The 26474-nt window shown below is 42.1% G+C and overlaps 5 protein-coding genes across 12 annotated transcripts in view; 3 read left to right on the top strand and 2 right to left on the bottom strand.

Annotated features, from left to right (window-relative positions):
- The window catches only part of LOC108273013 (uncharacterized), a 12835-nt gene extending 12394 nt beyond the window's left edge, over positions 1 to 441 (bottom strand). For 3 of the 8 annotated variants that reach the window (XM_053683969.1, XM_053683972.1, XM_053683971.1), the window contains exon 1: positions 277 to 439. Coding sequence is in view for 3 of the 8 variants with exons in the window: in XM_053683971.1 (XP_053539946.1) it covers positions 277 to 292 (16 nt within the window). In the remaining 5 variants the exon portion in view is untranslated. Of the gene's footprint in view, positions 1 to 276 lie in introns of all 8 variants that reach the window. The other 5 variants (XM_053683970.1, XM_053683973.1, XM_053683974.1 and 2 more) reach the window with 3 other exon arrangements.
- A 2559-nt stretch (positions 442 to 3000) lies between these two features.
- Positions 3001 to 7253, top strand: amdhd2 (amidohydrolase domain containing 2). Its single transcript, XM_053683958.1, has 12 exons — positions 3001 to 3122; positions 3788 to 3910; positions 4022 to 4158; positions 4369 to 4508; positions 4598 to 4652; positions 5469 to 5681; positions 5760 to 5848; positions 5967 to 6111; positions 6213 to 6320; positions 6610 to 6678; positions 6773 to 6874; positions 6982 to 7253. Exons 2-12 carry the CDS (start codon positions 3828 to 3830, stop codon positions 7053 to 7055), a joined length of 1215 nt encoding a protein of 404 aa, XP_053539933.1. The 5' UTR covers positions 3001 to 3122; positions 3788 to 3827; the 3' UTR covers positions 7056 to 7253.
- A 232-nt stretch (positions 7254 to 7485) lies between these two features.
- On the bottom strand, positions 7486 to 9914 carry jmjd8 (jumonji domain containing 8). The gene is made up of 9 exons (XM_017481939.3): positions 9681 to 9914; positions 9284 to 9373; positions 9128 to 9176; positions 8884 to 8980; positions 8701 to 8769; positions 8439 to 8558; positions 8290 to 8357; positions 8063 to 8197; positions 7486 to 7945 (listed from the first exon to the last, which is right to left on the bottom strand). The coding sequence occupies exons 1-9, from the start codon at positions 9770 to 9772 to the stop codon at positions 7865 to 7867; spliced, it is 801 nt and encodes a 266-aa protein (XP_017337428.1). The 5' UTR covers positions 9773 to 9914; the 3' UTR covers positions 7486 to 7864.
- A 1830-nt stretch (positions 9915 to 11744) lies between these two features.
- On the top strand, positions 11745 to 18867 carry slc25a19 (solute carrier family 25 member 19). The gene is made up of 7 exons (XM_017481960.3): positions 11745 to 11932; positions 12633 to 12774; positions 13034 to 13189; positions 13825 to 13995; positions 14119 to 14293; positions 14695 to 14825; positions 17380 to 18867. The coding sequence occupies exons 2-7, from the start codon at positions 12649 to 12651 to the stop codon at positions 17557 to 17559; spliced, it is 939 nt and encodes a 312-aa protein (XP_017337449.1). The 5' UTR covers positions 11745 to 11932; positions 12633 to 12648; the 3' UTR covers positions 17560 to 18867.
- Positions 18868 to 20468: 1601 nt separating this feature from the next.
- mif4gdb (MIF4G domain containing b) lies at positions 20469 to 26336 on the top strand. The gene is made up of 6 exons (XM_017481982.3): positions 20469 to 20571; positions 23236 to 23342; positions 23458 to 23567; positions 23840 to 23995; positions 24096 to 24188; positions 24305 to 26336. Exons 1-6 carry the CDS (start codon positions 20564 to 20566, stop codon positions 24530 to 24532), a joined length of 702 nt encoding a protein of 233 aa, XP_017337471.1. The 5' UTR covers positions 20469 to 20563; the 3' UTR covers positions 24533 to 26336.
- The last annotated feature ends 138 nt before the right edge of the window (positions 26337 to 26474 follow it).

The raw sequence follows: 26474 nt of genomic DNA, 5'->3' as shown, positions 1-26474 counted from the left end.
GAAACTCACAGACAAAACAAATGAAACCCGACCTCAACTAACTTTTATTAGCTGTAGGATAATAATAATAATAATAATAATAATAATAATAATAATAATAATAATAATAATCTATTACTACTACTAGTAATAAACATACAGTTTGAAATAATCATCATAATTGGTAATATTCTGTAAAACAGATATTTTTCTTTGTCATGATCTCTTTCTCTCTCTCTCTCTCTCTCACACACACACACACACACACACACACACACACACACACACACACTTTACCTTTAGACTCTGTCATGTTTGTGAATCCTTGTGTAATGTTTCAAGATCGGAGCTCGCACCTTCGTACAGCGATACACACTTACATACTAGTACAAGAATGATGAGAAGAGATGAGAAGATGAGGAGGAAACAAACAAAACAGCAGGTGGAGCGGAAGGCATGGCAAGAGAGAGAGAGAGAGACAGAGAGAGAGAGACATAAAGAAGAAGTGAAAATTGCCCTAATCACCCATGCATACTCACAAACATGTTGTTCTTTCTCATACACTGAAGTTCATGACTAAAAAAGAATAACGGAAGTGTGGAGCCTGCTGTTTCATTGCCTTCTTTCTCCATAGCAACTTACACTTGCCTATATACGGCTTTATACCACAGCGCTGCTGAACTGCAGATTCTGTTTGCTGCAGCTCATTTAAAAAATGATTAATTTCCAGAGAGCTTTAAGAGGGGATGCTGTAAGTCAGTGCTCTCCAACTCTGTTCTTGGAAATCTCTTCCTTGCTGAAGACTTTAGCTCCAACCATAATCGTGCCCACCTGACCATCTAATCATTGCTTTACGAAGTTCTTGATCATCTAAAACACGCGTGTTAGATATTGGTTGGAGATGAAACCTGCAGTAAGGTAGATGTCAAGGAACAGGGTTGGTGACCACTGGTGTAAATAAATTGATCAATTTTTTTTCTTTAACTTTTATTTATAATTGCTGTTTTGTGCCCTTGGTAAACCCAGCCTCGCGCTCAACAGGTTTGCAGCCCAGTCTCAGCTCTTGGGGATCCTGCAGTCCTCATGGATGATCTCCTTTCACAGATTGACCTCAAGACCACACACACTCCTGTCCCCACTCCAGCTACAGTTTAGGTTTTTTGGCTTTGTTATTACCCCTAGCTTGGTCACTGCCTCTGCTCATGACTTGTCCTATGCTCCTGTTTCTTTGTCGGTCTTGCTCCTTGACACTGTGTTCGTTTTGAGGTCACGCTCTGATCCTGTGTCAGCTTCAGTCACAGATCCTTCCTCAACAGTCAGCATGTTTACAGGGGCAACAATAATCCGATATTAACCCGATTGAGACGATACTCTGATTAAGAAACTAGCATGGAAACAGTGATTATCGATGACCTTAATCCGACTAAAGTCATACTCGAAGTAAACACAAATCGAATTAAGACATGTGGAGTACTCCTGTTTTAGTCACATCATTGACGTGCATTATAGACATGTACACACTGCATCCGAAACCACATACTTACCTACTGTATAGTAGGTGGAATACATGTATTTAGGCTACTACTGTATATACACAAGTTTACGTTTCTTGTTTTGTTTCTTGACCATGTTTTCTGTGACTGTGACCCTGATTCCTGCTTTGCCCCATTTATGCCTTTGAGAGAACCTTTGCCTGTCTTGATCACGTTTTGGGTCTCTTAAATAAAACTGTTAACTGCAATTGCATCCGTCCTAATCTCCCTTACGTCTCACAACGTGACAGTCCATAAGAATGATGGTGCACTAACATTGTGTGTTGAGTTTCAGATGGTTGCATCAGAGTGCCCTAAGTGGCTAAGTGTGGCTTCAAACCTGTCACTGGAAGTTGGATTGGTATAATATAATGTCAGTAGGTTGGAGCTGGCCCAATTAATCAAAGGGCAATCGGTCACAGGACTATTTTAATGCTTGAATTGTTTAGGGCAAAAAACAACATTTACAGAGCCTTGCTCTATCTGCAGTGTAATGCTGACAGTTTCATTATGCTCTCTGTGGTGTAGCGTTAGAAGGCCATCAGCAGCTGCTGAGGCAGTTCCTGATCTTACTGTCTAATTTTCTCAGAGTTCATAGATTAATTGTTACTTCATAACAATCCTCTGTGGTGAGTTTCAATGATTGTCATCCTTAATACAACAATGATTCTAAAAATTATTCGTAAGGAGTCAATAAATAAATAATCTGCTTACAAAGACACAAACATGTTCTTCTGTTCAAGGTTCGTCTAAACATCTTCCAAGATCCTAAAACGAAGCCTGCTTGAACTGCCTCAAACTGCTTCTTATCGGTATACAGAATTATGTCATGCTCTGCGTTTCATATATATAGTAGTGGTTTAGTACAAGGTCTTCAGAGCGCTCTCATTATTCTATCCTGCTTTATTCTATCCTGTATTAACCATCTTTCTGTAATAAACCTTTTTACCTTCAGAGGACGAGTCTGCGAGTGTTGTCTAATTTCCACGACAGTTATCATGTGTTATTTTTAAATCAGGCCTATAGGATATTTATTTCTTTTGTTTACTTATCCTGCCCACGGTTTTATTCTATTCTATACAATCATGTTAAAGTGCCTTGAGGGTCACACTGGTAATAAGCTAAATAACCTCTTCTCTTCTTTTTTGTGTATGTTTGTGTATGTTTCCTCCATGATTTTAGTAGTGCCTGAGCACACTCATCACTGTACATCCAACCCAGCTGTCTGAGTTTACTGTGTCTACCTCATCTGATCTTCTTTCTCCCATTATCTTATCATAAAAATGTATTATTATTATTATTATTATTATTATTATTATTATTATTATTATTATTATTATTATTATTTTCAGGAATACATTAAGACAGATCCGCTGTATTCCACATTTAAACCCAGTGCACTAGATAGGGTGCAAGGGCGCTGATTGGAACGCGTCCGATGTTTTGTTTCGGTTCTGGCAGGCCACGCCCACTTTCCCCCGGCCTCACTCAGCTGACCGTGCGCGTGACGTACACATGTTCTGTTCACTTCCTGTTAACAGTGCATGAGAGAGAGAGAGAGAGAGAGAGAGGTGACGATTCGGTTTCTCCGGTTTGTGTAATGAGTTAACGGTGAGTGTGTGTGAGTGTGTGTGAGTGAGTGTAATAACAGTAATTGTTTTGTTGTTTATTGTGTTAGTCATAATACAGGAGAGGTGCAGTTCAGTCTCTCTCTCTCTCTCTGTTTATCTGTTTATCATTAAATCTCATTTAAATCCAGAGTGTTTACATGTTAGACGTGTAGAATTCCATGCACTTAATAGTGTTAAATTCACACCGTTAAACGTTTTTAATGTCATCTCTTGTCCTGTCCCTGTGAAGTTTTATCAGTCAGAAAGATCTCCAACAGCATAATAGCAGGTCAAAGTCAACTAGGTGTGTGAGTGCATATGTGAGAGAGAGAGAGAGAGAGAGAGAGAGAGAGAGAGAGAGAGAGAGAGAGAGAGAGAGAGAGAGAGAGAGAGAGAGAGAGAGAGAGAGAGAGAGAGTGAGTGAGTGAGTGAGTGAGTGAGTGAGTGAGTGAGTGAGTGAGTGAGTGAGTGAGTGAGTGAGTGAGTGAGTGAGTGAGTGTATGTGTGTGTTTGCAGTTTTTCCAACTCTTTACAGGTGACAGTACCTAACGCATACTCCGAAAACATCTCGTCTGAGTCTAAGGCAGTGCTGTTGCTCAGAGAGTTCCCACTTTACGCAGCGTGTGAATATATTTATATCTTTATATTCCTGTAAATCCGTCACAGGGCGTGGCTGAGTCGGAGTCGGGGGGTGGGACTTTGAAAGATGCCGTCCAATAAGAGTGTGTCTGATGCCCCCATCACTCAGTTTGTCAACTGTAGGATCCTCAGAGACCACCGTCTGGAGAGGTACACACACACCCACCCACACACATCATTTACAGAAAGGGATCATCTGACGTCCTGACTGTTCTCTTCATGATTACGTGTGTGTGTGTGTGTGTGTGTGTGTGTGTGCAGAGAGGACCTGTGGGTGCGTGATGGAAAGATTTTGAACCCGGAGAAGCTGTTCTTCGATGAGCAAGGTTTCGCAGACCGTAAAGTTGACTGCGGGAATAAAATCATCGCGCCTGGATTCATAGACGTGCAGATCAACGGTAACACACAGCGCTGCTACGCCCTGATCACTCGGACGCTCCGTTACCTCGAATTTATCTCGGAATGGATTAAAAGTGTGACGTGTCATTCTTCAGTAAATAAAACTGGTTGGGATATTGCTTTGGTGTAAGAGGAATAAGATGTGCTTGTGTGCGTGTAATGAAGGTTTAAATGGTTCTGTGAGCTCCTTCTGTGCTTGACTTTCGTAGGTGGGTATGGCATTGACTTCTCGCAGGCCACTGATGACATCACAGGTGGCGTGGCTCAGGTGGCCAAGAGGATTCTGGAACATGGCGTCACTTCCTTTTGCCCCACGCTGGTGACGTCTCCTCCGGACATTTATCACCAGGTTAGGCTCAGAGCTCGCTCTGCCCCAACACACACTTACACCCTATGCACACTTATACCCTGGACTTTACTGTGTGTGTGTGTGTGTAGGTGATTCCTCAGCTGAAGGTGAAGGAAGGAGGAGCAGATGGAGCTGGAGTACTGGGTGGGTGTAAATACTTTCACACATCAGTGAGATCTCCATCACAACACCTGAGTTCAGCCCATAGCTGACAATTGAACTATTATGTGGTTCTGTCTCTTTCTGTCTCTCTCTCTTTCTGTCTCTCTTTCTCTCTATCTCTCTCTCTCTCTCTCTGTCTGTCTCTCTCTGTCTGTCTGTCTGTCTCCCTCTCTCTCTGTCTGTCTGTCTGTCTCCCTCTCTCTCTGTCTGTCTCCCTCTCTCTCTGTCTGTCTCCCTCTCTCTGTCTGTCTCCCTCTCTCTTTCTCTTTCTGTCTCTTTCTCTCTCTGTCTCTCTCTCTGTCTGTCTCTCTCTTTCTCTTTCTCTCTATCTCTCTCTCTGTCTGTCTCTCTCTTTCTCTTTCTCTCTCTCTCTCTCTCTGTCTGTCTCTCTCTGTCTGTCTGTCTCCCTCTCTCTCTGTCTGTCTGTCTCCCTCTCTCTCTGTATGTCTGTCTCTCTCTTTCTCTCTGTCTCTGTCTCTCTCTCTTTCTCTTTCTGTCTCTTTCTCTCTCTCTCTGTCTCTGTCTCTCTCTCTTTCTGTCTCTATCTCTCTCACTCTGTCTCTCTCTCTCTCTCTCTCTGTCTGTCTGTCTGTCTCTCTCTCTCTCTCTCTCACTCTGTCTCTCTCTCTGTCTGTCTCTCTCTCTCTCTCTCTCTCTCTCTCTCTCTCTCGCTGTCTGCCTCTCTCTTTCTTGCTCCCTGTCTGCCTCTGTCTCCGTCTGCCTCCCTCTCTCTCTGTCTGTCTCTCTCTGTCTCTCTCTTTGTCTGTCTCTCTCTCTCTCTCTCTCTTTCTTTCTCAGGTCTTCATCTTGAGGGCCCGTTTATCAGTGAGGAGAAGAGAGGTGCTCACCCTCCTCGGTTTCTCCGCTCGTTTTCGAAAGGGGGCGTGGCTGACCTGTTTGAGACCTATGGGCAGCTGGAGAACGTTGCCATGGTGACACTGGCACCAGAACTCCCTAATAGCGGGCCAGCAATCTGTGAGCTGGCACGAAGGGGCATTGCAGTGTCACTGGGTAAACACACACATACACACACACTCTAGAACTCCATTGTGATGGTCAATGAAGGCATTGATGATTTGTGTTGCTCAGGTCACTCCATGGCTGATCTGTCTCAGGCTGAGGAGGCCGTCCTGAACGGAGCGTCGTTCATCACACACTTGTTCAATGCCATGCTACCTGTGAGGAACACACACACACGCAGACTCGCACACATTGTTTTATGGTAATATTGACTATTGGTTCCTGACATACAGTACTTACACACTGATGTGTGTGTGTGTGTGTGCATGTGTGCAGTTCCATCACAGAGACCCGGGCATTGTGGGATTGCTGACGAGTGACCGTGTGCCTGCAGGTCGCACTGTGTATTACGGTATGATCGCTGACAGCATACACACACACCCGGCTGCACTGAGGATCGCACATAGAGCTCACCCTGCAGGTACACACACACACACACACACACACACACACACACACACACACACACACACACTGACCTACACAGCCCCTCCCCCACCTTCTTTTCTGGGTGTGTTACAGGATTGGTGTTGGTGACGGATGCAGTTCCAGCGATGGGGCTTCCTGCAGGCCGACACACTATGGGACAGCAAGAGATTCACATACAGGGACTGCACGCTTATGTAGCAGGTTTCACACACACACACACACACACACCTGCACGCCTGCACTGAGACTGACACACGCAGGCCACGCCTTCTTCACTGACACTGACACATGCAGGCCATGCCTCCTTCTCTGAGACTGACACATCCACGCCTCCTTCACTGTAACTGACACACAGGCCATGCCTCCTTCACTGTAACTGACACACGCAGGCCATGCCTCCTTCACTGTAACTGACACACGCAGGCCACACCTTCACTGAGACTGACACACAGGCCACAACTTCTTCACTGACACAGATTTATTCCTGCAGGAACTAAAACATTATGCGGCAGCATCGCCACCATGGACATGTGTGTGAGACACTTCAAACAGGCTTCTGGTACGTGTGTGTGTGTGTGTGTGTGTGTAGATTGAATATTTTCAGACTAAAATAAGGAAGAAATGTCTGATTGGGTGTGTGTGTGTGTGTGTAGGCTGCACAGTGGAGGAAGCGTTGGAAGCTGCGTCTCTGCATCCGGCTCAGCTGCTGGGGATCAGCCACAGGAAGGGGACATTGGAGTGCGGCACAGATGCAGGTGTGTGTGTGTGTGTGTGTGTATTGTATACAGTATACAGTGTGTATTGTATACATATACAGTATAAACATGACTGTAAATAACACTATTGTAACGTCTGTGTGCAGATTTCGTTATTCTGGACAACTCCCTCACAGTCCTGGAGACGTACATCGCTGGGGAGCTGGTCTGGAGGAAGTGACCTCATCCTGAGAACTCTCTCTGATTGGACGGATTTGACCCCTGAGTAGTGGTCATGAGGGCATTTAAATGGACATAAAGCACATACAGTATACACACACATGCAGTAATTCCCTTTTTACCTGGAACTTCTGTACACCATGAAGGTGTTAGTGTTTAGACCTTTCACACTATTAAAATATTCACACGTTTATTTTTATGTAACTGTGAACTTCCTCTATTTCAGTTTCGTTTCTGAAGGCTTTACGGCCTCGTCTGTTTCCGTGCACTGTCCAGAATGAGCTTGTGTCTGTGTCTGTGTCTGTGTGTGTGTGTGTGTGTGTGTGTGTGTGTGTGTGATTGTTGTTTAATAACCTGCATTTCATACACAGACACAAGACAAAGTGTTTCAGTCCCAGCGACGCTGGAGTGAAGTGTAAAAGAAACACAAGTCTCTAAAAGCTTCGTGTTTATTAATAAATCAATAATTTCAGATTTAAAAAAACAAAACAAGGTTCATTTATTAAAATCGTGTCTATTTCGGCTCAGTATGACATACAGAACTGCTCGAACCGATCTGATTGGTCCTCCTCGGATTATGACATCACTAGATAATGATCTCTGATTGGTCCGTTTGACCACTCGACATGATGATCGGGTGTCTTGGGGTTTTTTGGTCCAGTGTCACTGAATGAGAAGCTCTGATCGGTGCTCGAGAAATTATGTCACTATGTGCAGAACTCTTGATTGGTCCTTTCAGGCGTGATGTCACTGAATGAGGAGTTCTGATTGGTCCTTTTTGGATGATGATGATGATGATGATGGTAGTGTTTAACCCAGGAAAGTGGAGATGAAAACACTGGTGTCAAGATTTAGAGTAGCATGCCACCACCGATCTGGGAAATACAGCACCTGATAAACACACACACACACACACGTCTTTCAGAACTTAAACATACAGATAAAGTATGTGGGTGGGCTCTCCTTTACAGAGAAAGAATGTGTGTGTGTGCGTGTGTGTGTGTTCACCTCTCCTGGTCTGATGGTACACTCCAGTGGTGTGTTGTGTTTCTCCAGGTTAGGGTACGAGTGTGAGATCCAGTGCAGGGTGGTGTGATTGGGGTGGAACTCAGGGGCCTGATCAGGAGGATACAGGAGCCAGCGCTACACACACACACACACACACACACACACACACACAGTTACAGTTTAGACGCCAGTCCTTATGGCTGACTATTAAGAATACACACACACACCTTTCTGCCGTAGATGACCTCGGAGTATCCCGGACCGTGCCAGTGGAAGGGAACACCGGTACCTGGACCTGATACACACACAGTGAGAGAGTAGGTGTGTGTGTCTCATCTTCCTCTGTGTGTGTGTGTGTGTGTGTGTGTGTGTGTACCTGCAATGCCGAAGCTGTACGCCGGGCTGGTGTGTGGCAGGCTGTAAGGCGGAGCATTGTACTTCTCAAACAGAGAATGCCACTCAGTGAAGTTATTATCACCAAAAAAGTAGAGTGTATCTGCAACACACACACAATCATCAATAACCTCATATAAAATCACAACCAACGAACACGAGTCACACTGCAGGTGATTTTAGAGCATGTTATTTTAGGTGTGTGTGTGTGTGTGTGTGTGTGTGTTTGTGTGTAAAACACTAACCGCTGCCCAGGGTGTCTTCAGACTGAGGGGTCAACAGTGATGTCACAAACTCTTCAAACCGAACATCCACTAGACAAATACAGGAAGCACTGTGAGTGAGTGTGAGAGGGAGAGAGAGAGAGAGAGTGTGAGTGAGTGAGTGTCTGTGTGAGTGAGTGTCTGTGTGTCTGTGTGTGTGTGTACCTTTCCTGTAGGAGTGTGTGTTGGCCGTGCTCAGGCGGACTGTTTTGTCCCGGTACTCCCTCAACAGACTTGGCTTGGAACACAGGAACCGGAATTTCTGAAACCACCAAAATCAGAGCACAGAACACTAAAATCAGACCAATCAGAGCACAGAACACTAAAATCAGACCAATCAGAGCACAGACAAAAGGTCCAAACAAAATATAACATAAATAAAAGTATCTGTGTGTGTGTTAGAACTCACCGTGTTGTCTGTAAGTCCTCTTAATATTACAGGCTTAGTGTAGGCGTATCTGTCAGAGATCACACACACACACCTTTATCACTGATCTGACAGAGTGACATAAGGACAGATAATTGCATTTGTGTGTGTGTGTGTGTGTGTGTGTGTGAGACTCACTCCTCTAGAAACTGTGTGTGTGTGATTGTTGTGGCGTCTCTGATATCGATGTTGCAGCTCCCTTCATCAGCAAGACTGGAGTCCAGGCCCCTAAACACATGCACACACACACACACACACACTTTTTTCTCTCTCTCTTTTTAAATAATTAAACAAAATAAATTAATAAACACTGGTTGTTACGCTCTGTCCTGAAGCTTCACCTCTGACTGTTACACAGCGCTGACACTGGAGACTCCTTCCTTACATGTTACATAAACACATTACGAAAACTCCACCATATTAACACATGTTTATGTGGCGCGTGCACTGTACACGTCCCTGTGAATGAGCTGTTACTATGGAAACGGTAACGCACAAGCACGTGCGCATTAATATAAAGCTGTGGTGTGTTTACCAGCCGCCGGTGTCCTGCTCAGAGCAGAGAGCTACATCCGGGACCTGGAACAGGAGGAAGATGATCACTTTATTCCACACAGTGCACTCCATATGCTTCAGTTTAACACTCAGACACGACACCACACACACACACACTGTACACACACACACTGTACACACTGTACTGTTCAAATCATAGTTCCGGGTTCGGGTTGTGTCCTGAATATCTCCCAGGCTGATAAAGTGCACTACACAGTCTGTATGATTCAGGGTTATAGCTATAGGGCGCCTACGGAGGAAGCAGGACTCTATTCGGAACAAGAGACTTCCGGGTTTTAACATTTCACTGACCAATCAGCAGAGGCCACACTGCGCTATGTTTTAGAGTTTATTCATGTGTTCATAGATTCGTTTCATTAATGTTTAGGATAGTAAACATATACACAGTTCCATTCTGATATTTTGTGTATTATACATTGTGTATATTTGATTGATTGTATTTTGCATGTATTTGAATATTTTTATAACAATAATTGTATTGCTGTAGAGTTTTAAAAGTATTTCGTTGTTTGATCGTTTATTTATTGACATTAAAAAAAAAAGATTATTTTTTAAATATCAGAACCTAATCATGTTTTGTTTTTTTACTACGCTTTGGTCTATAGGATATGGTTTATTATGTATTTACCGCATTGTCATATTTAATGTATTAATAGTTTAATTAATAAATAAAATATAATATAAATAATAAACATTATATTATATTACATTTGTCTCACACCTCCGGGGTCGGGGGTTTGATTCCCGTCTCTGCCCTGTGTGTGTGGAGTGTACATGTTCCCCCTGCGATTCGGGGGTTTCCTCTGGGTTCTCCGGTTTCCTCCCCCAGTCCAAAGACATGCTCTGTGGGCTGATTGGCATTTCTAAATTGTCCGTAGTGTGTGAGTGTGTATTTTGCTGGGGGTGATGGGGGATTCCCCCCCTTCTGGTCTAGATATCCCTGCCTCTGCTGGATTATTTTTTTATCCCTGGTGGAGACAGAATGTATCCCCACAGAATATCAATATGAGAGTCAAAATATCACGTTACTTGATGAATTACATTTTTAAAAAATGTATTAAAATATTCCCGCATATACAGCGGTTAAGTTCAAGTTTCGAAATTGTTTTATTAAAGTTCATTATTATCCTGTAAATGCTACTTTAACAGCTGCAAGAAATAGCCTAATGGGCTTCATAGTCTATATAGGCCCACAGTGGTTCATGATTTATTTTCATGAATAAAAATACCCCCCCCCCCCCCCCCCCCCCCCCCGATTTATTTTTTTATTTATAAATCAGAGAGAGAGAGAGTTGGATAGATAGATAGACGCACAAACACAAACACACGCTGGTCATTATTTTTTCGAAGACCTGTTTTATTTATTTGTATATTATATTAATCGAATTCTTCCTCTCGAATGTTAATGAGCGCTGCCGTATAGTCCAGTGAAGAAATATGAAGCTAAGATTTTATTTATTTATTTATTTATTAAAAAGTGCGTATTTTAACACAGGGGGAGGAACTAATCTTGAGATTAGTTGGAAACCACAACTGACGGACAGAAGCGAGCCGCCCGTATTCCGACCGACGTCACTTCCTGTGCTAGGTTTGGCCGGGGCAATTTGGAGATTAAAGTAGTTAAAAGAGTCGAGAACAAATACGAAAATATGAAAATTATATAATTACAAAATAAACTATAGTCATAAGTATAATTTTAATGAGCTATATTTTATTTTCATGGCTGTAATGTTTGTCATCTTTTGCGCGATGTTTTTCCACATATTTTTACCAGATGTTTTTATTTCGTGATTATATTTTTTACTTAACCTTTAACCTTTTCTTTAATCCATTTAACTCGATTTTTTTCGATTAAAAAAAAACTGGAGACACTTCCGCTGTGCTCCGTGGTTGCCACGGTAACACCAACTGTCCAATCCACTGATTCTTCTTAGGCCAACGCCTCTGGAAAAAAGGCGCAGTCGGCATGGCATGGCATGGCATGGCATGGCATATTGGCCAATCAGAGAACAGTGGGCGGAGTATGTCGTAATGCGGATGTGGAAAATAACTTTTATTCGTAGCGGACGTTCTTCCCGGTGCCCCAACATGGCGGCGCTTCAGGAGAGAAATGTGAGAAAGCGAGCTGAGCTCATGTGCCGGTAATGTGACTGTAAACACCTGAACTGGCCTCGGGATACACTCTGATCCTCTCACAGGGCAAAAATAAAGGTCAGTAATAAAGGTCAGTGTGTGTGTGTGTGTGTGTGTGAGAGAGAGAGAGAGAGAGAGAGAGAGAGATGTATGCAGATGAAGAAAAATCAAGAATAAACGTCCTCACCAGTCCTTAGATTATATATATATATATATATATATATATATATATATATATATATATATATATATATATATATATATATATCTAATCAGAGGTTATTTTATATTTTTTTACTTTATACTATTTACACTTTCTAGTTTATTATTGTAGGAAAGGACATGCTGTTCAATTATTATTATTATTATTATTATTATTATTATTATTATTGTGTTGTTGGTGGTGTATCAGTTGTATTATTAGTATTATTGTATTGTATAACTACTCCACACCAATACTTCCTGCACATCTTTGTAAATGCCCTTGATGAAGGTGATGCCACATTCCAAAATAAATATCTCTGTCGGTGTTGTATGAAGCTGTTATTAATAAACTCCACTCACCCTCGTGTGTGCGTGCGTGCGTGCGTGTGTGTGTGTGTGTGCGCGCGCGTGTGTGTGTGTGTGTGTGTGTGTGTGTGTGTGTGTGTGTGTGTGTGTGTGCGTGCGTGCGTGCGTGCGTGTGCGTGCGTGTGTGTGCGCGTGTGTGTGCGCGTGTGTGTGCGCGCGTGTGCGTGTGTGCGTGTGTGCGTGTGTGTGTGTGTGTGTGTGTGAGCAGGCTGAGTCGAGTCACGATGGTGGGGTTTGACCCAGGCAGCAAAGCCCTCTCCAAGGAGGACGCAGCCCTGGCCGGCTCAGCAGCAGGCCTCGTCACCCGTGCCATCATCAGCCCAATGGACGTGCTCAAGATCCGCTTCCAGGTAACAGCACCGCTGCATTGGGGTTAAATTCGTTAGTTAGTTAGTTAGCTTTTTTTCTCAGGAGAACCTGACTGTCTGTGGATATTCATTTAAAATCATAATAATGGTCATATCCATTGATATTCATATAACCTTTGATACAATATATCACGATATTTGATAATATTGTTATTAGGGACAGATTATAGCGTTATACAACATGTGCCTAGGCAGCGTAAATAAAGTTATTAATAAAGTGTGTGTGTGTGTGTGTGTGTAGCTGCAGGTGGAGCGCGTCTCGTCCTCCAGGCCCGAGGGGAAATACAGCAGCATAATGCAGGCGTGTCGTTGCATTCTGGGAGAGGAGGGACCGTCTGCGTTCTGGAAAGGCCATGTTGCCGCTCAGATGCTCTCCGTCTGTTACGGAGCCGTCCAGGTGAACAAACGCCGAACGTGAAGTGAAGTGTGACGATCTGAGCATCTACACACCTATCATTAGTCTGACATTCCATCCATTACTGTCACACAATTGAGTGTGAAAGTTTGCCCTCCCTGTCTGTCCGACATTCTTGTTAGTGTGATATCTCAAGAGTGAGCAGTTGAGTGTTTGTAGGATTTATGTGGCATTATCACTGTAACCAGAAGATGAATTTATTGGAAGGTGGAAGAACTGGAGTGTCCTGTACAAAGCCCTGACTTCAACTCCACTGAACACCTTTGGGATGAACTGGAACTTTAGCCTCCTTACATCAGCATCAGCGTCTGACCTCAACCTCACTAACGCTCTTGTAGCTGAATGAACACTAATCCCCACGGCCACGCCCCAAAATCTAGTGGAAAGCCTTCCCAGAAGAATGAAGTGCATTATAACACCAAAGGGGAATAAATCTGGAACGAGATTTTCAACAAGCATATATGGGTGTGATGGTCAGGGGTACCTGGGGTGTACAAACTTTTCACTGTACTGTAAGTCCTTCTTTATGTTAAGTGAAGCTGCAGCTCTTTGATCTTCTTGTTACTGTTGTCTGTGTGTGTGTGTGTGTGTGTGTGTGTGTGTGTGTGTGTGTACAGTTTGCAAGTTTCCAGGAGCTCACTGAGCTCATCCATAAAAACACGTCCTATAACAGCCAGGCGGCTGGAGTTCACTTCCTTTGTGGAGGAATGGCTGCGTGTTCTGCTACTGTGGCCTGCCAGCCGCTGGACACACTCCGCACACGCTTCGCTGCTCAGGGAGAACCCAAGGTACCGCACACACACACACACACTCACTCACTCACTCACTCACTCACTCACTCACTCACGCACGCATGCACGCACGCACGCACTCACGTCCAATAATCATGGACGTGTTCTCCCTGTGAGCAGGTTTACAGGAACCTCCGTCACGCTGTGAGGACCATGTACATCCAGGAGGGGGCGCTCACCTTCTACAGAGGCCTCATCCCCACACTGGTGGCCGTGTTCCCCTACGCTGGCCTCCAGTTCTTCAGCTACAATGTCCTCAAGAAACTGCTGGAGCGTGATGGCAAGATGTCTAAAGGTCACTGAATATGTACACACCATACGTTACTTGTGTGACGATGTATTTATTTATGTGATTATTTGTGATGATGTACAGTGATGGGGTGGAGCTACGGTTTACATTAACATTGAGTGGAGCCACGATTTACAGTGATGGGGTGGAGATATGGTTTACAGTAGCAGGGGTGGCCCTGTGATTTACAGTGACAGGGGGTGGAGCTACAATTTGCAGTGGCAGGGGGTGGGGCTTGAAATGTTCCATCATGGTTATATTGTATCAGAGACACTGTTTTAGAAATGAATCTACGTTCGCTCTGCTTTGTGATACAAAAATGTAACACTCGTACGGCAGCCAATCAGAAAGCAGTATTTTGCATGAAGTGAATTAAAAGTGAAGGAGGTGTGTCCTGCTCTCTACAGGTGGACTGCAGAGTCTGGTGAGTGGCAGCGTGGCCGGAGTCATCAGTAAAACCCTCACCTACCCCTTCGACCTGTTCAAAAAGAGATTGCAGGTGGGCGGGTTCGAGGAGGCCAGAGCGCACTTCGGACAGGTGAGACACGTTGCACCGAAACATGGACAGACTGAGATTTACACCTCAACACGTACTGTTATTTTTTCCAATAAAGTTTTATTGAGAAGAAAAACAAACTGACTGACACACAGCAACAATCATTCACAGTTTTTTTTTCTTTTTATACTAACAAAGGAAAACCAAATTAAAAAGTACAAACACTGAAAATATATATATATATATATATATATATATATATATATATATATATATATATATATATATATATATATATATATATATATATATATAAACTTGTCAGTACAACCCCTCATCGTATACCTTATTTTCTCGAGTTTTAGAAAAAACATCACGTCCATAAGCCACTGGGAGATAGATGGGTATGTAGCAGACTTCCAGTGCAACAGTAGGGAACGTCTTGCTATAAGGGATGTGAAAGCAATAACATCCTTTTGTATCGATCTCAGTGGAACTGAGGCATCAGGAATCCCAAATACAGCAATCAATGGACAAGGCTTTTTGAAGAAAACTTGTGTGTTGTAGAAAACTTGATTATCAGTATACAGGGAGTGTTTTGTAGGTAGAGAGGAGTAATGTAAAGCAGGTATTCCCTAAAGAGGATTCCCTATAAGAAGATAGTTCCAATTTACACCAAGAAGATCCAGGAGATTTAACCCAGTAGCAGAGTTTATGGATGTGCGCAGCCCAGTGATAGAATTGAAAATTGGGTAATGCAAGTCCTCCACTAAGTCGACATCACTACAGTAAAGATTTACGAACCCTTGGTGGCTTTCCTCCCCAAATAAAAGTACTAATTATCTTATCCAATGACTCGAAGAATGATTTTGGCAGAGAAAGAGGAACTTTCTGGAACAAGAAAAGAAACTTCGGTAATATATTCATTTTGACGACATTGACCCTGCCAATTAGAGAAAGGGGTAAGTTACCCAAATCTGAATGTTAGATTTAACCTTTGAGATAAGGGGAGTGAAGTTAGCTGATGAAAGATTAGATAAAGGACGTGTCACGTTGATACCTAGGTATTTAAACCCTGACTGACTAAACTGAAACGGTAGATCTGACTGTTTGAGAGAAAATGCTGCAGTATTGACAGGAAAACAGTCGCTTTTATCTAAATTTAATTTATAACCAGAGACACCGAAGGACTCCAGAACACCCAAGACAGCAGGCATAGAGGCAATAGGATCGGTTACATACAATAACAAATCATCAGCATATAGCGACAATTTGTATTCTACACCGTATCAAACTATTCCTTTAAACAAGGGAGAAGATTTTAGTGCAATAGACAGCGGCTCGACAGCGACAGCAAAAAGCAGAGGGGATAAAGGACAACCTTGACGACACCCACGTCCCAGAGCAAAATAATCTGAATAAATATCGTTCGTATGAACCCTGGCTTTAGGGGATGAGTAAAGGAGGCTAATCCAAGAAATAAACTTATCCCCGAATCTGAACTTCCTCAAGACTGCAAACAAATACTCCCACTCAACCCTATCAAATGCTTTTTCAGCATCTAATGAAATCACGATCTCAGGAAGCACAGACGAATGCTTTGAATAAATTATATTAAAGAGTGTACGGGTACTAAAAAACAATTGATGTCCCTTTTATAAAACCGTTCTGCTCTTCAGATATAATATAAGGGAGCACATTCTCTAAACGAGATGCCATTACTTTCGCCAACACCTTCACATCTGCATTAAGCAGAGACAGCGGTCTATAAGAACCACAGGAGGATGGATCCTTACCCTCCTTAAGAAGCAGAGCTATCGTGGCTTGTGTCAGAGCTGGAGGCAAAGACCCACATTCCAAAGATTCGTTGAACACAGATAAACGCAATGGAGCTAATTTTCCAATAAACGTTTTAAAAAATTCAACTGGAACCCCGTCCGGGCCAGGAGCTTTGTTAGATTGCACAGTTTTAACTGAAATTAAAATTTCTTCAAGAGAGAGTGGGGAGTCCAGTTGCATGGCAGTATTCGAATCAATAACAGGGGTACAAAGGTTTTGAAGAAATGCATTCACTTTAGTATTGTCTGTTGGAAATTTGGACTTATAAAGCGAAGAGTAAAACCATTTAAAAGTAACATTAATTTCCATGGGCTCTGTAGTGACGATATTATGAGTGTTTTTAACACTAGGTATGAGACGGGAAGTGGCCTTTCGCCGTAGCTGATGTGCCAGTAAACGACTCGGCTTGTCGCCATGTTCATAATATGAACCACGAGTACCTAACAATGAGCGTTCCGCCACTTTAGTCGAAATAAGATTAAATTCTGCCTGCAAGTCAAGACGCTGTTTAATAAGTTCTGGAGAAGGGTTCAATGCACATCTCTGATCGAGGTTAATGATCGCAGATGTGAGTTCATTAACCCTAGCAGTGTGCTTTTTATTACAGAGAGCGGAATAAGAAATAATCTGCCCGCTGAGATAGGATTTAAGTGTCACGTACTGTTATGCTAGCACAAATACAAGGTTTCTGATGTTATGCGATGCCAACTGACTACAAGAGTAGTCTCAACATTGGACGCATGTGTTTTGTGCGTAGGTCCGGTCGTACCGCGGATTCGTGGACTGCGCAGTGTGCATCGGTCGAGAGGAAGGACTGGTCGGCTTCTTTAAGGGTCTTTCTCCCAGCCTGATAAAGGCGGCCATGTCCACTGGCCTCACCTTCTTCTGCTACGAGTTCTTCACCAGTACCATCTCCAACCTGAGGCGGAGCTGCTGAGCTAAACAGGACGAGGGAGAAAAGCTGGACTCAGTTTCTTCAGGAAACAGGAAGATGATCAGGATGTGCGTGTCAGGTTTAATTGTGCTGAGCTAGTCTTCTTATTTTTAAACCATTTGTTACTGATCTCAGGACACTAGCTTTAAAACATGCACTCGGCTGTTCCTATTTCAGCGTGTGTTCGGCCGTAAATTGTTTCCATGATGATACACTCACTGTTTCGTGAGTGGTTAAATCTGAGAGAAGACCATTGCTAGGAAACTTGTGCTGAAAGACTCTTTACTATAACTGAAGCTAAACGAGCTAATTTAGCTAGCTGGTTAACAGGAAGGCGCAGCAATGTTGGAGAAATTACTCAAAAATATCCGGAACGTAAACATTTACCTCAGATATGTCGAGAAAAAGATCACACTTAGCCTTGACTACTAACTGAACTGAACATCATATTGAGAAATTTCACCACAACTCCATTATTTCTACGACTAGTTTCTGTGTGGATGCCGGCTTTGCTAATTAGTTAGCGTGCTCACTATCTGGTCTTTTTTTTTTTTTTTTACAATATTTAGCTATGTGCTTGCTAGTTTGAGGTATTCATTAAAGATCCATCATGTACAGGTCGTCCGATATCGCTACACATCTGGTATCCGGTTGGCGGTGTAAATATGTAATAGTGGGCGGGGTTTAAAGATGCACTGTTGAACGGCGTTGACTCTTTGCACTATAAACGAGGGTCAGATCGCATGTTTGGTCAAAACGCACAGATACATTACCTCATTGTTTCAAACCCTGAAAACGTAACCCGACCCGTTTGTGTTTAACGTGATCGCCAAGTCTCGATCATCTCTGTACGCTAACAAGTGCCTACGGATTTTAATATTTATTTAAGCGGTGGGAGTGGTTTCTTGCTTGTTTTAGGTCATTTTTTGTTGTTGTTTTGTGCTCCAGGTTACGTTTTGTTTCCCGAGTCGTTAGTCGTTAGCGGCTCGCTAATTAATAATACACTTGTCACATGATGTTAGCTGGCTAGAGGAAGGGGTGGCAGTTGTTTAGAGCATCCACAACAACAACTTTGTACGTGTTAAATAGAACTGATTGGAGCTACACGTCTACACGATTCACATCATAACCACTGCGCATCATTTTCTGAATGAATCCATTGCTGCTGTCTGGTGTAAAAAAGAAAAACTTCTGCATGTTAGTTCTTACTGGGTGTGGGAGTGTGTGATGGAGTGTGTTGTTTTTTTTAAGTTATTTTCTCAAAATATTATAATTTTTTTTAAACCAAAAGAATAAAAGCAGTTTACTCCATGCCACTGTGGTTTCATTCATCCTTCTCGTCTCCGTTTAGCCTTATTGTGTTCCGTGCACTGCTACGTTAGCTAGAACTTTCCAGAACACTGGCCAGTCTAGTTTCATGTTTGTTCCGTTTATTTCAGCACACTGTCCGTATCGTTTCCATTATCAAGACATCCTTATATAACTTCGTCACTTGCTTTATGAAGCCCTTCCTGTTATAACATCACCACTACTAATAATGCTAATTTATGCGAGCAAGGTTTCTAATGTGTAGTGTTACATCACCTCACATTACTGTAACTGCAAGAGTAACAGGCCTACCATAAATACATGAACAAATGGGGATATTAATATTAGGCTAAAGTGTGTGTGTGTGTGTGTGTGTGTAAAATATATATATATATATATATAAAGAGCCTTTATTGTCTTTGTTTAGCATTTTTGCTTTCTGTTTACTGCTACGTTTGGCTTACATGATAAATAGTGATAGTGCAGAGCCCTGCTGAAGAAACCCCCAAAACAATAGAAACCATTACAGAAATTCTAATGGTTTTAATGGGAATTGTAATGGGTTTTAATGGAAACTATAATGGTCGTTGTGGACCTCTATTGAAAATGTGTTGGGTTCTATTTGTGGCATGTTTTTGTCTAGTGGAAACCAATACAAACCATTAATCCTAATAGAATATGGCCCAAAACACACTACTGTTAATTATTTTTTTATGGTATTTCTAGTGTAAACCATTAGAATTCTTGTAATTTAAGATGGGAGGTAATAAGAAATGTACAACAAATAATATAGGCAAAATGTCCGTGTAAAGTGTAAAGTTCAGCCACTGAGATGAATTACATGCTGTAGTGTGTTTTCTCTGCTATAAAATGTAAACACGTAATAATCCACTGCAGTTTTAATATAGAGTTGTGTTACAATAAACACAATTCATTTATATGAGTATATAAATATGTTAAAGTTCACATGCGTCAACATTACGCATGAGAGTTCCACACTTTATTTCTCCCTCAATGTAAATTTTCCTCTCTGTGTATATCTTTATGAGATGACGGAGACCCAAGAGCGGAACGATATCAGATTACATTTACGCCAATTAATAAACTATATAGGATCCAGATTTTATTTTAAATATATATTTATATCAAAATAGGCCTGCTACACTAGGCTACATGGAATTCCTCTCGGGAAGGACGGTGTGACGTCATGACAAGATGGCCGCTCACCCGGTCAACAGTAAACATAATATCACTTCACTAAATCACTTAAATGTGTTTATAGTCCTGTTCACTTTAAAACACGTAAAAACACAGCAGATCTGTAACACTGACCCCCACTGCTCACTGTTTGGAGAAAGTAAATACGGCATAAACTCTTATTCACTAATCATAGCTGGCTAGCTTGTTGCTAACGAAAGGGCCGAGTTTGAAAATAAAGCTTTCTGATAAATGTATTTTTTTTTACCTTTAATAATTTTTCATTTAAGTTTTTGGTGTTATATAAATATATATATTTTTTATTTGTTTTTTATTTTTATTTCTTTGAAACGTTACTGTTTGGAGCGCGGAATGAATGGCGGACAGGAAGTAGGGACCCTAGTTAGGGCACAAGTGCGCGGATTGGAACACAGCCTCAATAATCCGGTAAAGAGGAAGCAAAACATTAGGGCTCGGGGATGGGAGTGTTTTACTTTTACTGATGACTGAGTAAGTAGTTTTCTGTGTTTTTATTGTCTGTTTTTAGTGTGTGTTTAAAACCACAGGCAAAAAACAAACGTAAGCGTGTTTAAAGTTTAAACAAACAAAAAATCCACAGAGTTGGACAGTTTGTGTTACAGTTCATCATTCGTATGTTTTATAGACTGTTTCAGTGGTGTGGAAGGAGATGGCTTTGTTTTTAAACTTCCCAGAGCATTAGCTGGTTTTTTTTAGTACAGTACTTACAAGTTAAAGTCTCCTAATGCAACGCTGTAGGCTAGAATATTAACAATAAGACACGAACAGTGTGAGATATGTGTGTTTCATCTATGAGACACACCTTTAGTAAACTATTAACTGGGTTAGTGAACGCACCTCTGTGTTAAACTCGCCAACACATAAAGACTTTTTAATCCTCGGTGTAGGTGTAGCTCCATTTAGTGATGACATCTCTGTCACCTCCTAGTTTTAGCATTAGCTAGTTAAATCTCCTGCTTTATCTCTCTCTGTCTCTCACACACACACACACACACACACACACACACACATATAATATATATATATATATATATATATATATATATATATATATATATATATATATATATATATATATATATAATGACTTTCAGTACAGAAAGCTCATTTGATGAATGCAGCACAAACGCTACTAAGATTCTGCACTGATACGGAGTGATAAATTCCCAGAATGAAATCTTATATCAGTGTTTTACATCACAAACACATCCGCTGCACACCACTATAGATCACTGTACATGGGTATACATCACTGCACACCACTATAGATCACTGTACATGGGTATACATCACTGCACACCACTATAGATCACTGTACATCACTGCACACCACTATAGATCACTGTACATGGGTATACATCACTGCACACCACTATAGATCACTGTACATGGGTATACATCACTGCACACCACTATAGATCACTGTACATGGGTATACATCACTGCACACCACTATAGATCACTGTACATGGGTATACATCACTGCACACCACTATAGATCACTGTACATGGGTATAGATCACTATACATCACTGCACACCACTATAGATTATTGTACATCACTATAGATCACAGTATGTCATTGTATGTATCACTAGAGAACACTGTACATTAAAGTATATAACTGTACCTCATTATAGATAAGTATTTACATTTATTCATTTAGCAGGCGCTTTTATCCAGTGACTTACATATGAGAAAATACAAGCAAAGCGATATCAAGCAGAGAACAATACAAGTAGTGTTACCATACAAGATCTTTAATTGAGTTCCAGAAGAAGAGTAGAGGTGTAAGTGCCAGAGTAAGTTGTTGTTGTTTTTTAATTAATTTTTTTATAAGTTGGTTAGGTGTTGATGGAAGAGGTGGGTCTTTAGCTGTTTTTTGAAGATGGTGAGAGATTCTGTGGTCTGGATTGAGGTTGGAAGTTCATTCCACCACTGAGGGACAGTTAGTTTGAATGTTCTTGAAAGGGACCTTGAGCCACGCTGAGTAGGTACTACTAAGCTTCGATCGTTGATTGATCGCAGATTGCGTGAGGGAACGTAAGCCTTCAGGAGAGAGTTGAGGTAGGAGGGTGCTGTTCCAGACAAGGTCTTGTAGGTGAGCATCAAGGCCTTGAATTTGATGCGGGCGGCTACAGGAAGCCAGTGGTGGGAGATGAAGAGGGGTGTGACATGGGTTCTCTTGGGCTGGTTGAAGACGAGGCGCGCTGCTGCATTCTGAATCATCTGAAGGGGTGTGATGGAGCTGGCTGGGAGACCCGAGAGTAGTGTGTTACAGTAGTCCGGTTTTGAGATAACAAACGAGCCTGGACTAGTAATTGCGTAGCCTGTTCGGTGAGGTAGGGTCTGATTTTCTTGATGTTGTACAGGATGAGCCTATAGGACCGTGCAGTTGTTGAGATGTGGTCTGTAAAGGTCAAGCTGTCATCAAGAATCACCCCAAGGTTCCTGGCCGTCCTGGTTGGCTTGAGTGTGGATGAGCTGAGCTGTACAGTGAGGTTGCGGTTGATTGAGGGACAGGCTGGGATGACGAGAAGCTCAGATTTTGCCAAATTGAGCTTAAGGTGGTGTTCCTTCATCCAGTCCGAGATGTCTGACAAGGACAAGTAGGACTGGGTGTCATCAGCATAGCAGTGGTATGAGAAGCCATGAGACTCAATCAACTGTCCCAGAGATGTAGTGTAGATAGGAAAGAGCAGTGGACTCAGAACTGACCCCTGTGGAACGCCATTGTGAGTTGTTATATATCATGAATTATATTATGAATTAATGTGCATCAATATAGATCACTATACGTAACTATAGAACACTGTACTGTATATCCCTATAGATCAGTGGACATCCCTGTAGTACACTATACACAGAATACTGTTGAATATCACTATAGATCACTATGTATTACCATGGATCATTGTACATCAGTATACATCACTATATTACGTTGCACATCACTGTTGTTTTTTCTTTACATGACTGTAGATCACCATGGATCATTAAAGTTCACACTACATCCTGATACTACAAGCGTTATTATAGATGACTGTAGCTTGCTGAACATAACAATCGTTATAGTGCACTTAAAGTGATGGTTCGTTAGCATGTTTGGTGTTGTATTTTAAATGTGTGTCCCAGTGCTGGTGCTCAGACACTGAACACAATGGAGGACTCGTCCAAAGAAGAATACAAGATCCATTCCTTCGACCCGGAAACACAGAAACTGCTTAAAACGGCACTTAAAGGTCAGTGCTATAGAACACAGACTAGCTAATGGACTTCACTAATGTAGCTAACGCCCAAATTCAAATTGTTTTTACAGTATTATCATGACGTTCTATTTTTAATATTGTCTGACAGATCCAGGTCTGGTGGATTTGGAGGCCGTGAGTAACATCATTGTTGACCAGTCGTTGAAGGATCAGGCGTTCAGCAAAGAGGCCGGACGCATGTGTTTCACGATCGTCCAGGTAAATAGAATAGTGCTGGTTCCTAAATGAGCATGACTAGCATGAAAGTAAATATAAGTGATGAACGAAATGAAGTAAGGAAGTATAACGTGATTATCAGTGAGTGTTAAAGATGCATAGCTCCATCCACATGGTCATTAATAGTTAAATTGCCATACGCAAAATAGAGTGGGGATTGTATCGTTAACGTCTACATCATAATCGCAAAACTTCGTTGTAGTAGTAGGTGTTATTTTGTGACGCATGTGACACGTCGCTGTCGCCCCCTGCAGGCCGAGGCAAAGCAGAACAACAGCAGCATGTTTCGCAGTCACCTCTTGAACCGGCTGCAAAAGGAGTTCAAGAGCCGAGAGCAGATGAGGAAGAGGTCCATTCTAGAGTGGGTGTGTTACGTCTCCTTCATCTGCAACATCTTCGACTACCTCAAGGTGAAGCCTGTGTTTTATTTGAATCCTTTTTTAAAAGCGTATTTGTTTACTAAATAGTGTCTTGTCTGTTACATGCTAAGTGTGTGTGTGTGTTGTGTAGGTGAATAACATGCCGATGATGGTGCTGGTTCACCCACTGTACGACTGTCTGATGAGACTCGCCCAACCAGACGCACTCAAAAACGAAGAGGAGGTCTGTTTACCCACAATCCTCTGCTTCACCTGTCTTCCTTCCATTCAGTACCCTTTTAGCACTTCCTGTTTGAATTTAGTGTGTGACGATATATACCGTGATGTATTGTAAATCAGGTGGACTGCCTGGTGCTGCAGCTGCATCGTATCGGCGATCAGCTGGAGAAGGTGAACGCAGACCGCATGGACGAGCTCTTCTTCCTGCTGCGTGACGGCTTCCTGTTGCGTGACGGCCTCAGCTCGCTCACTCGCCTCCTCCTGCTCGAAATCCTCGAATTCCGCGCCGGAGACTGGAGCCTCAGCGACGCGGCGCATAAGTACTACTACAGTGAAGTGCACGACTGACTGACCGACTCACGGACTGACGCCTCGGCCAACCAGCAGCGAGCAGGAAAAACGCGCGCTTTTAGAAATGTATGTTTAGACCGCACTTGTTTATTCTTAATGGGTAAAAACGCAGGAAATGAACACGTGCTTTCTACAAGTTCATTTCTGGGCTTTGTTCCAAGCCTCCAAACTCAGGTACGTCATTCTGAGTGCTGAACAGCGTGGGAATGGAAGAGTGAAAGTGTGAATGTCTACAAGGTTTCAGTAGAGGGATTGATGATCGGTGTGTCTTGTTCTCTAGAGATCTAAAGATGAATTCATGACTTGAAGCATAAAGGATATGCAGTGTGTCTCAGTGATGTCAGACTCGTATTCTGGACTTGATACGACTACGACTCGTTACTTGGACTCGATTTGAGTAGAAGCCTCAGGACTTTGGACTTGACTTGGACTCGATTTGAGTAGTAGTCTGGGGAATTTGACTCAATTTGAGTAGTAGTCTGGGGAATTTGACTCAATTTGAGTAGCAGCCAAGAGACTTTGACCATGACTTGGACTCGATTTGAGTAGCAAACTAGTGGGCTTGACTTTTTTCTGTCTTGGGACTTTGAAGTCATTTGAGTACCAGCATAAGGACTTTGCGTTGACTTGGACCTGACTGTTGAGCAGCAGCATAGGCACTTTGGACTAGATGTGCCCTTGATTTGAGTAGCAAATTAGGGATTTTGTACTTCTGAGTAGCAGCACTAGGACTTTGGACAGAATATCCTCATGAACGTTGCCTTATACTTGATTTGGAGCTGATGGTAAGTGACTTGACTACAACGCTGGTGTATGTAAACATTTGAGAGTTCGTTATTATCAGCAACAATCAGACCAAAGCAGAGACGATATTCTGATTAAAATGCTTTAAGGTTGGTAGTCGAGCAGGATCTCTAGCACGGTGCTAATTTAACGACTCCGTATCACGTTCCAGTTCAATGGACTGAAAGAAAAAGACGCTGTATGTTGGGGGAGGGGATTACATGGCAACTTTTGCTCTTGCTACAGTGGTGCTTGAAAGATTGTGTACCCTTTAGAATTTTCTATATTTCTGCACAAATATGACCTAAAACGGTGGTTTTCAAAGTGTGGGCCTCAATAATTTGGTGTGAAAAATAAATTCTTACGCTCAGACAACCACACACACACACACACAATCAATTCCTAATGTAAAGATGTAATTATTAATAAAAAAGGGGGATATATTCAGAAGTCTGTATTTTCAGTGTGTTTTCAAGACATCTTGCAAAAGGGGGGCCTCGGTCAAATGTTAATGCCATTTGGGGGGCCTCGCCCTGGAAAAGTTTGGGAACCCCTGACCTAAAACATCAGATACATAAATCATACTTTATATAATGACATTAAAATATGTTATTTATACAGGAAATACTGACTTTTTACACAAAATATCAGATTATTAAACGTTTAGTCTGGAAAAACGCTTCCACACTAATGTCTTTGTGATGAGGCTGTCTTTATCTGCTGTATTTATTTTTTTAGATAAAGTTTGTCCTCTTCTGAGTTGTGGACAGTTTTGGAGCAACATCACATGTTCTTCTCAGACTGAATAAAGCACAGCTAAGTTAAAACACTGACCAATGAGAAAAGATGGAGTCTCTATTTAAATACAATCTGGTGAGATCATGAACTGTAATCATAACAGTTAGGTGATTGTTGTGGTGTGAAACTGCGGCACATGTCTTTGACTAGCTGAGATGTTTCTTACCAAAAGGTATATGATTTGCCTTTAAACTCCAATAAAGATCTACGCAAACTTGAAGTTCCTGATTTGTTTGGAAATCTTTTTTCTTTCAGAGACTATTTGAGTTTCACTTCCAGTTTCTTCGTAGTTCTCAGACCGTTTTGTACAAATCAACGTGACTCACCTTCATCTCGCTTTTTAAGGAACAAGACACAG

This window comes from Ictalurus punctatus, chromosome 12 (genome assembly GCF_001660625.3).
Source record: "Ictalurus punctatus breed USDA103 chromosome 12, Coco_2.0, whole genome shotgun sequence".
Lineage (NCBI taxonomy): Eukaryota > Metazoa > Chordata > Actinopteri > Siluriformes > Ictaluridae > Ictalurus > Ictalurus punctatus.
Note: the sequence above shows the minus strand (reverse complement) of the source record. Positions and strands in the feature narration are given on the sequence as shown.

Bases quoted from the DNA above. Each gene is read 5' to 3' on its own strand.
- amdhd2 (XM_053683958.1), top strand. From the start codon at position 3,828: ATGCCGTCCAATAAGAGTGTGTCTGATGCCCCCATCACTCAGTTTGTC. The intron at 4,509-4,597 runs GTTAGGCTCAGA...GTGTGTGTGTAG, and splicing joins CTCCGGACATTTATCACCAG to GTGATTCCTCAGCTGAAGGT. The intron at 6,321-6,609 runs GTTTCACACACA...TTATTCCTGCAG, and splicing joins ACTGCACGCTTATGTAGCAG to GAACTAAAACATTATGCGGC.
- jmjd8 (XM_017481939.3), bottom strand. From the start codon at position 9,772: ATGGAGTGCACTGTGTGGAATAAAGTGATCATCTTCCTCCTGTTCCAG. The intron at 8,358-8,438 runs GTACACACACAC...TGTGTGTATCAG, and splicing joins GTACAGCTTCGGCATTGCAG to GTCCAGGTACCGGTGTTCCC. The intron at 7,946-8,062 runs GTGAACACACAC...TGTGTTTATCAG, and splicing joins GTACCATCAGACCAGGAGAG to GTGCTGTATTTCCCAGATCG.
- slc25a19 (XM_017481960.3), top strand. From the start codon at position 12,649: ATGGTGGGGTTTGACCCAGGCAGCAAAGCCCTCTCCAAGGAGGACGCA. The intron at 14,294-14,694 runs GTCACTGAATAT...TGCTCTCTACAG, and splicing joins TGATGGCAAGATGTCTAAAG to GTGGACTGCAGAGTCTGGTG. The intron at 14,826-17,379 runs GTGAGACACGTT...TTTTGTGCGTAG, and splicing joins CCAGAGCGCACTTCGGACAG to GTCCGGTCGTACCGCGGATT.
- mif4gdb (XM_017481982.3), top strand. The intron at 23,343-23,457 runs GTCAGTGCTATA...ATTGTCTGACAG, and splicing joins GCTTAAAACGGCACTTAAAG to ATCCAGGTCTGGTGGATTTG. The intron at 23,996-24,095 runs GTGAAGCCTGTG...TGTGTTGTGTAG, and splicing joins ACATCTTCGACTACCTCAAG to GTGAATAACATGCCGATGAT.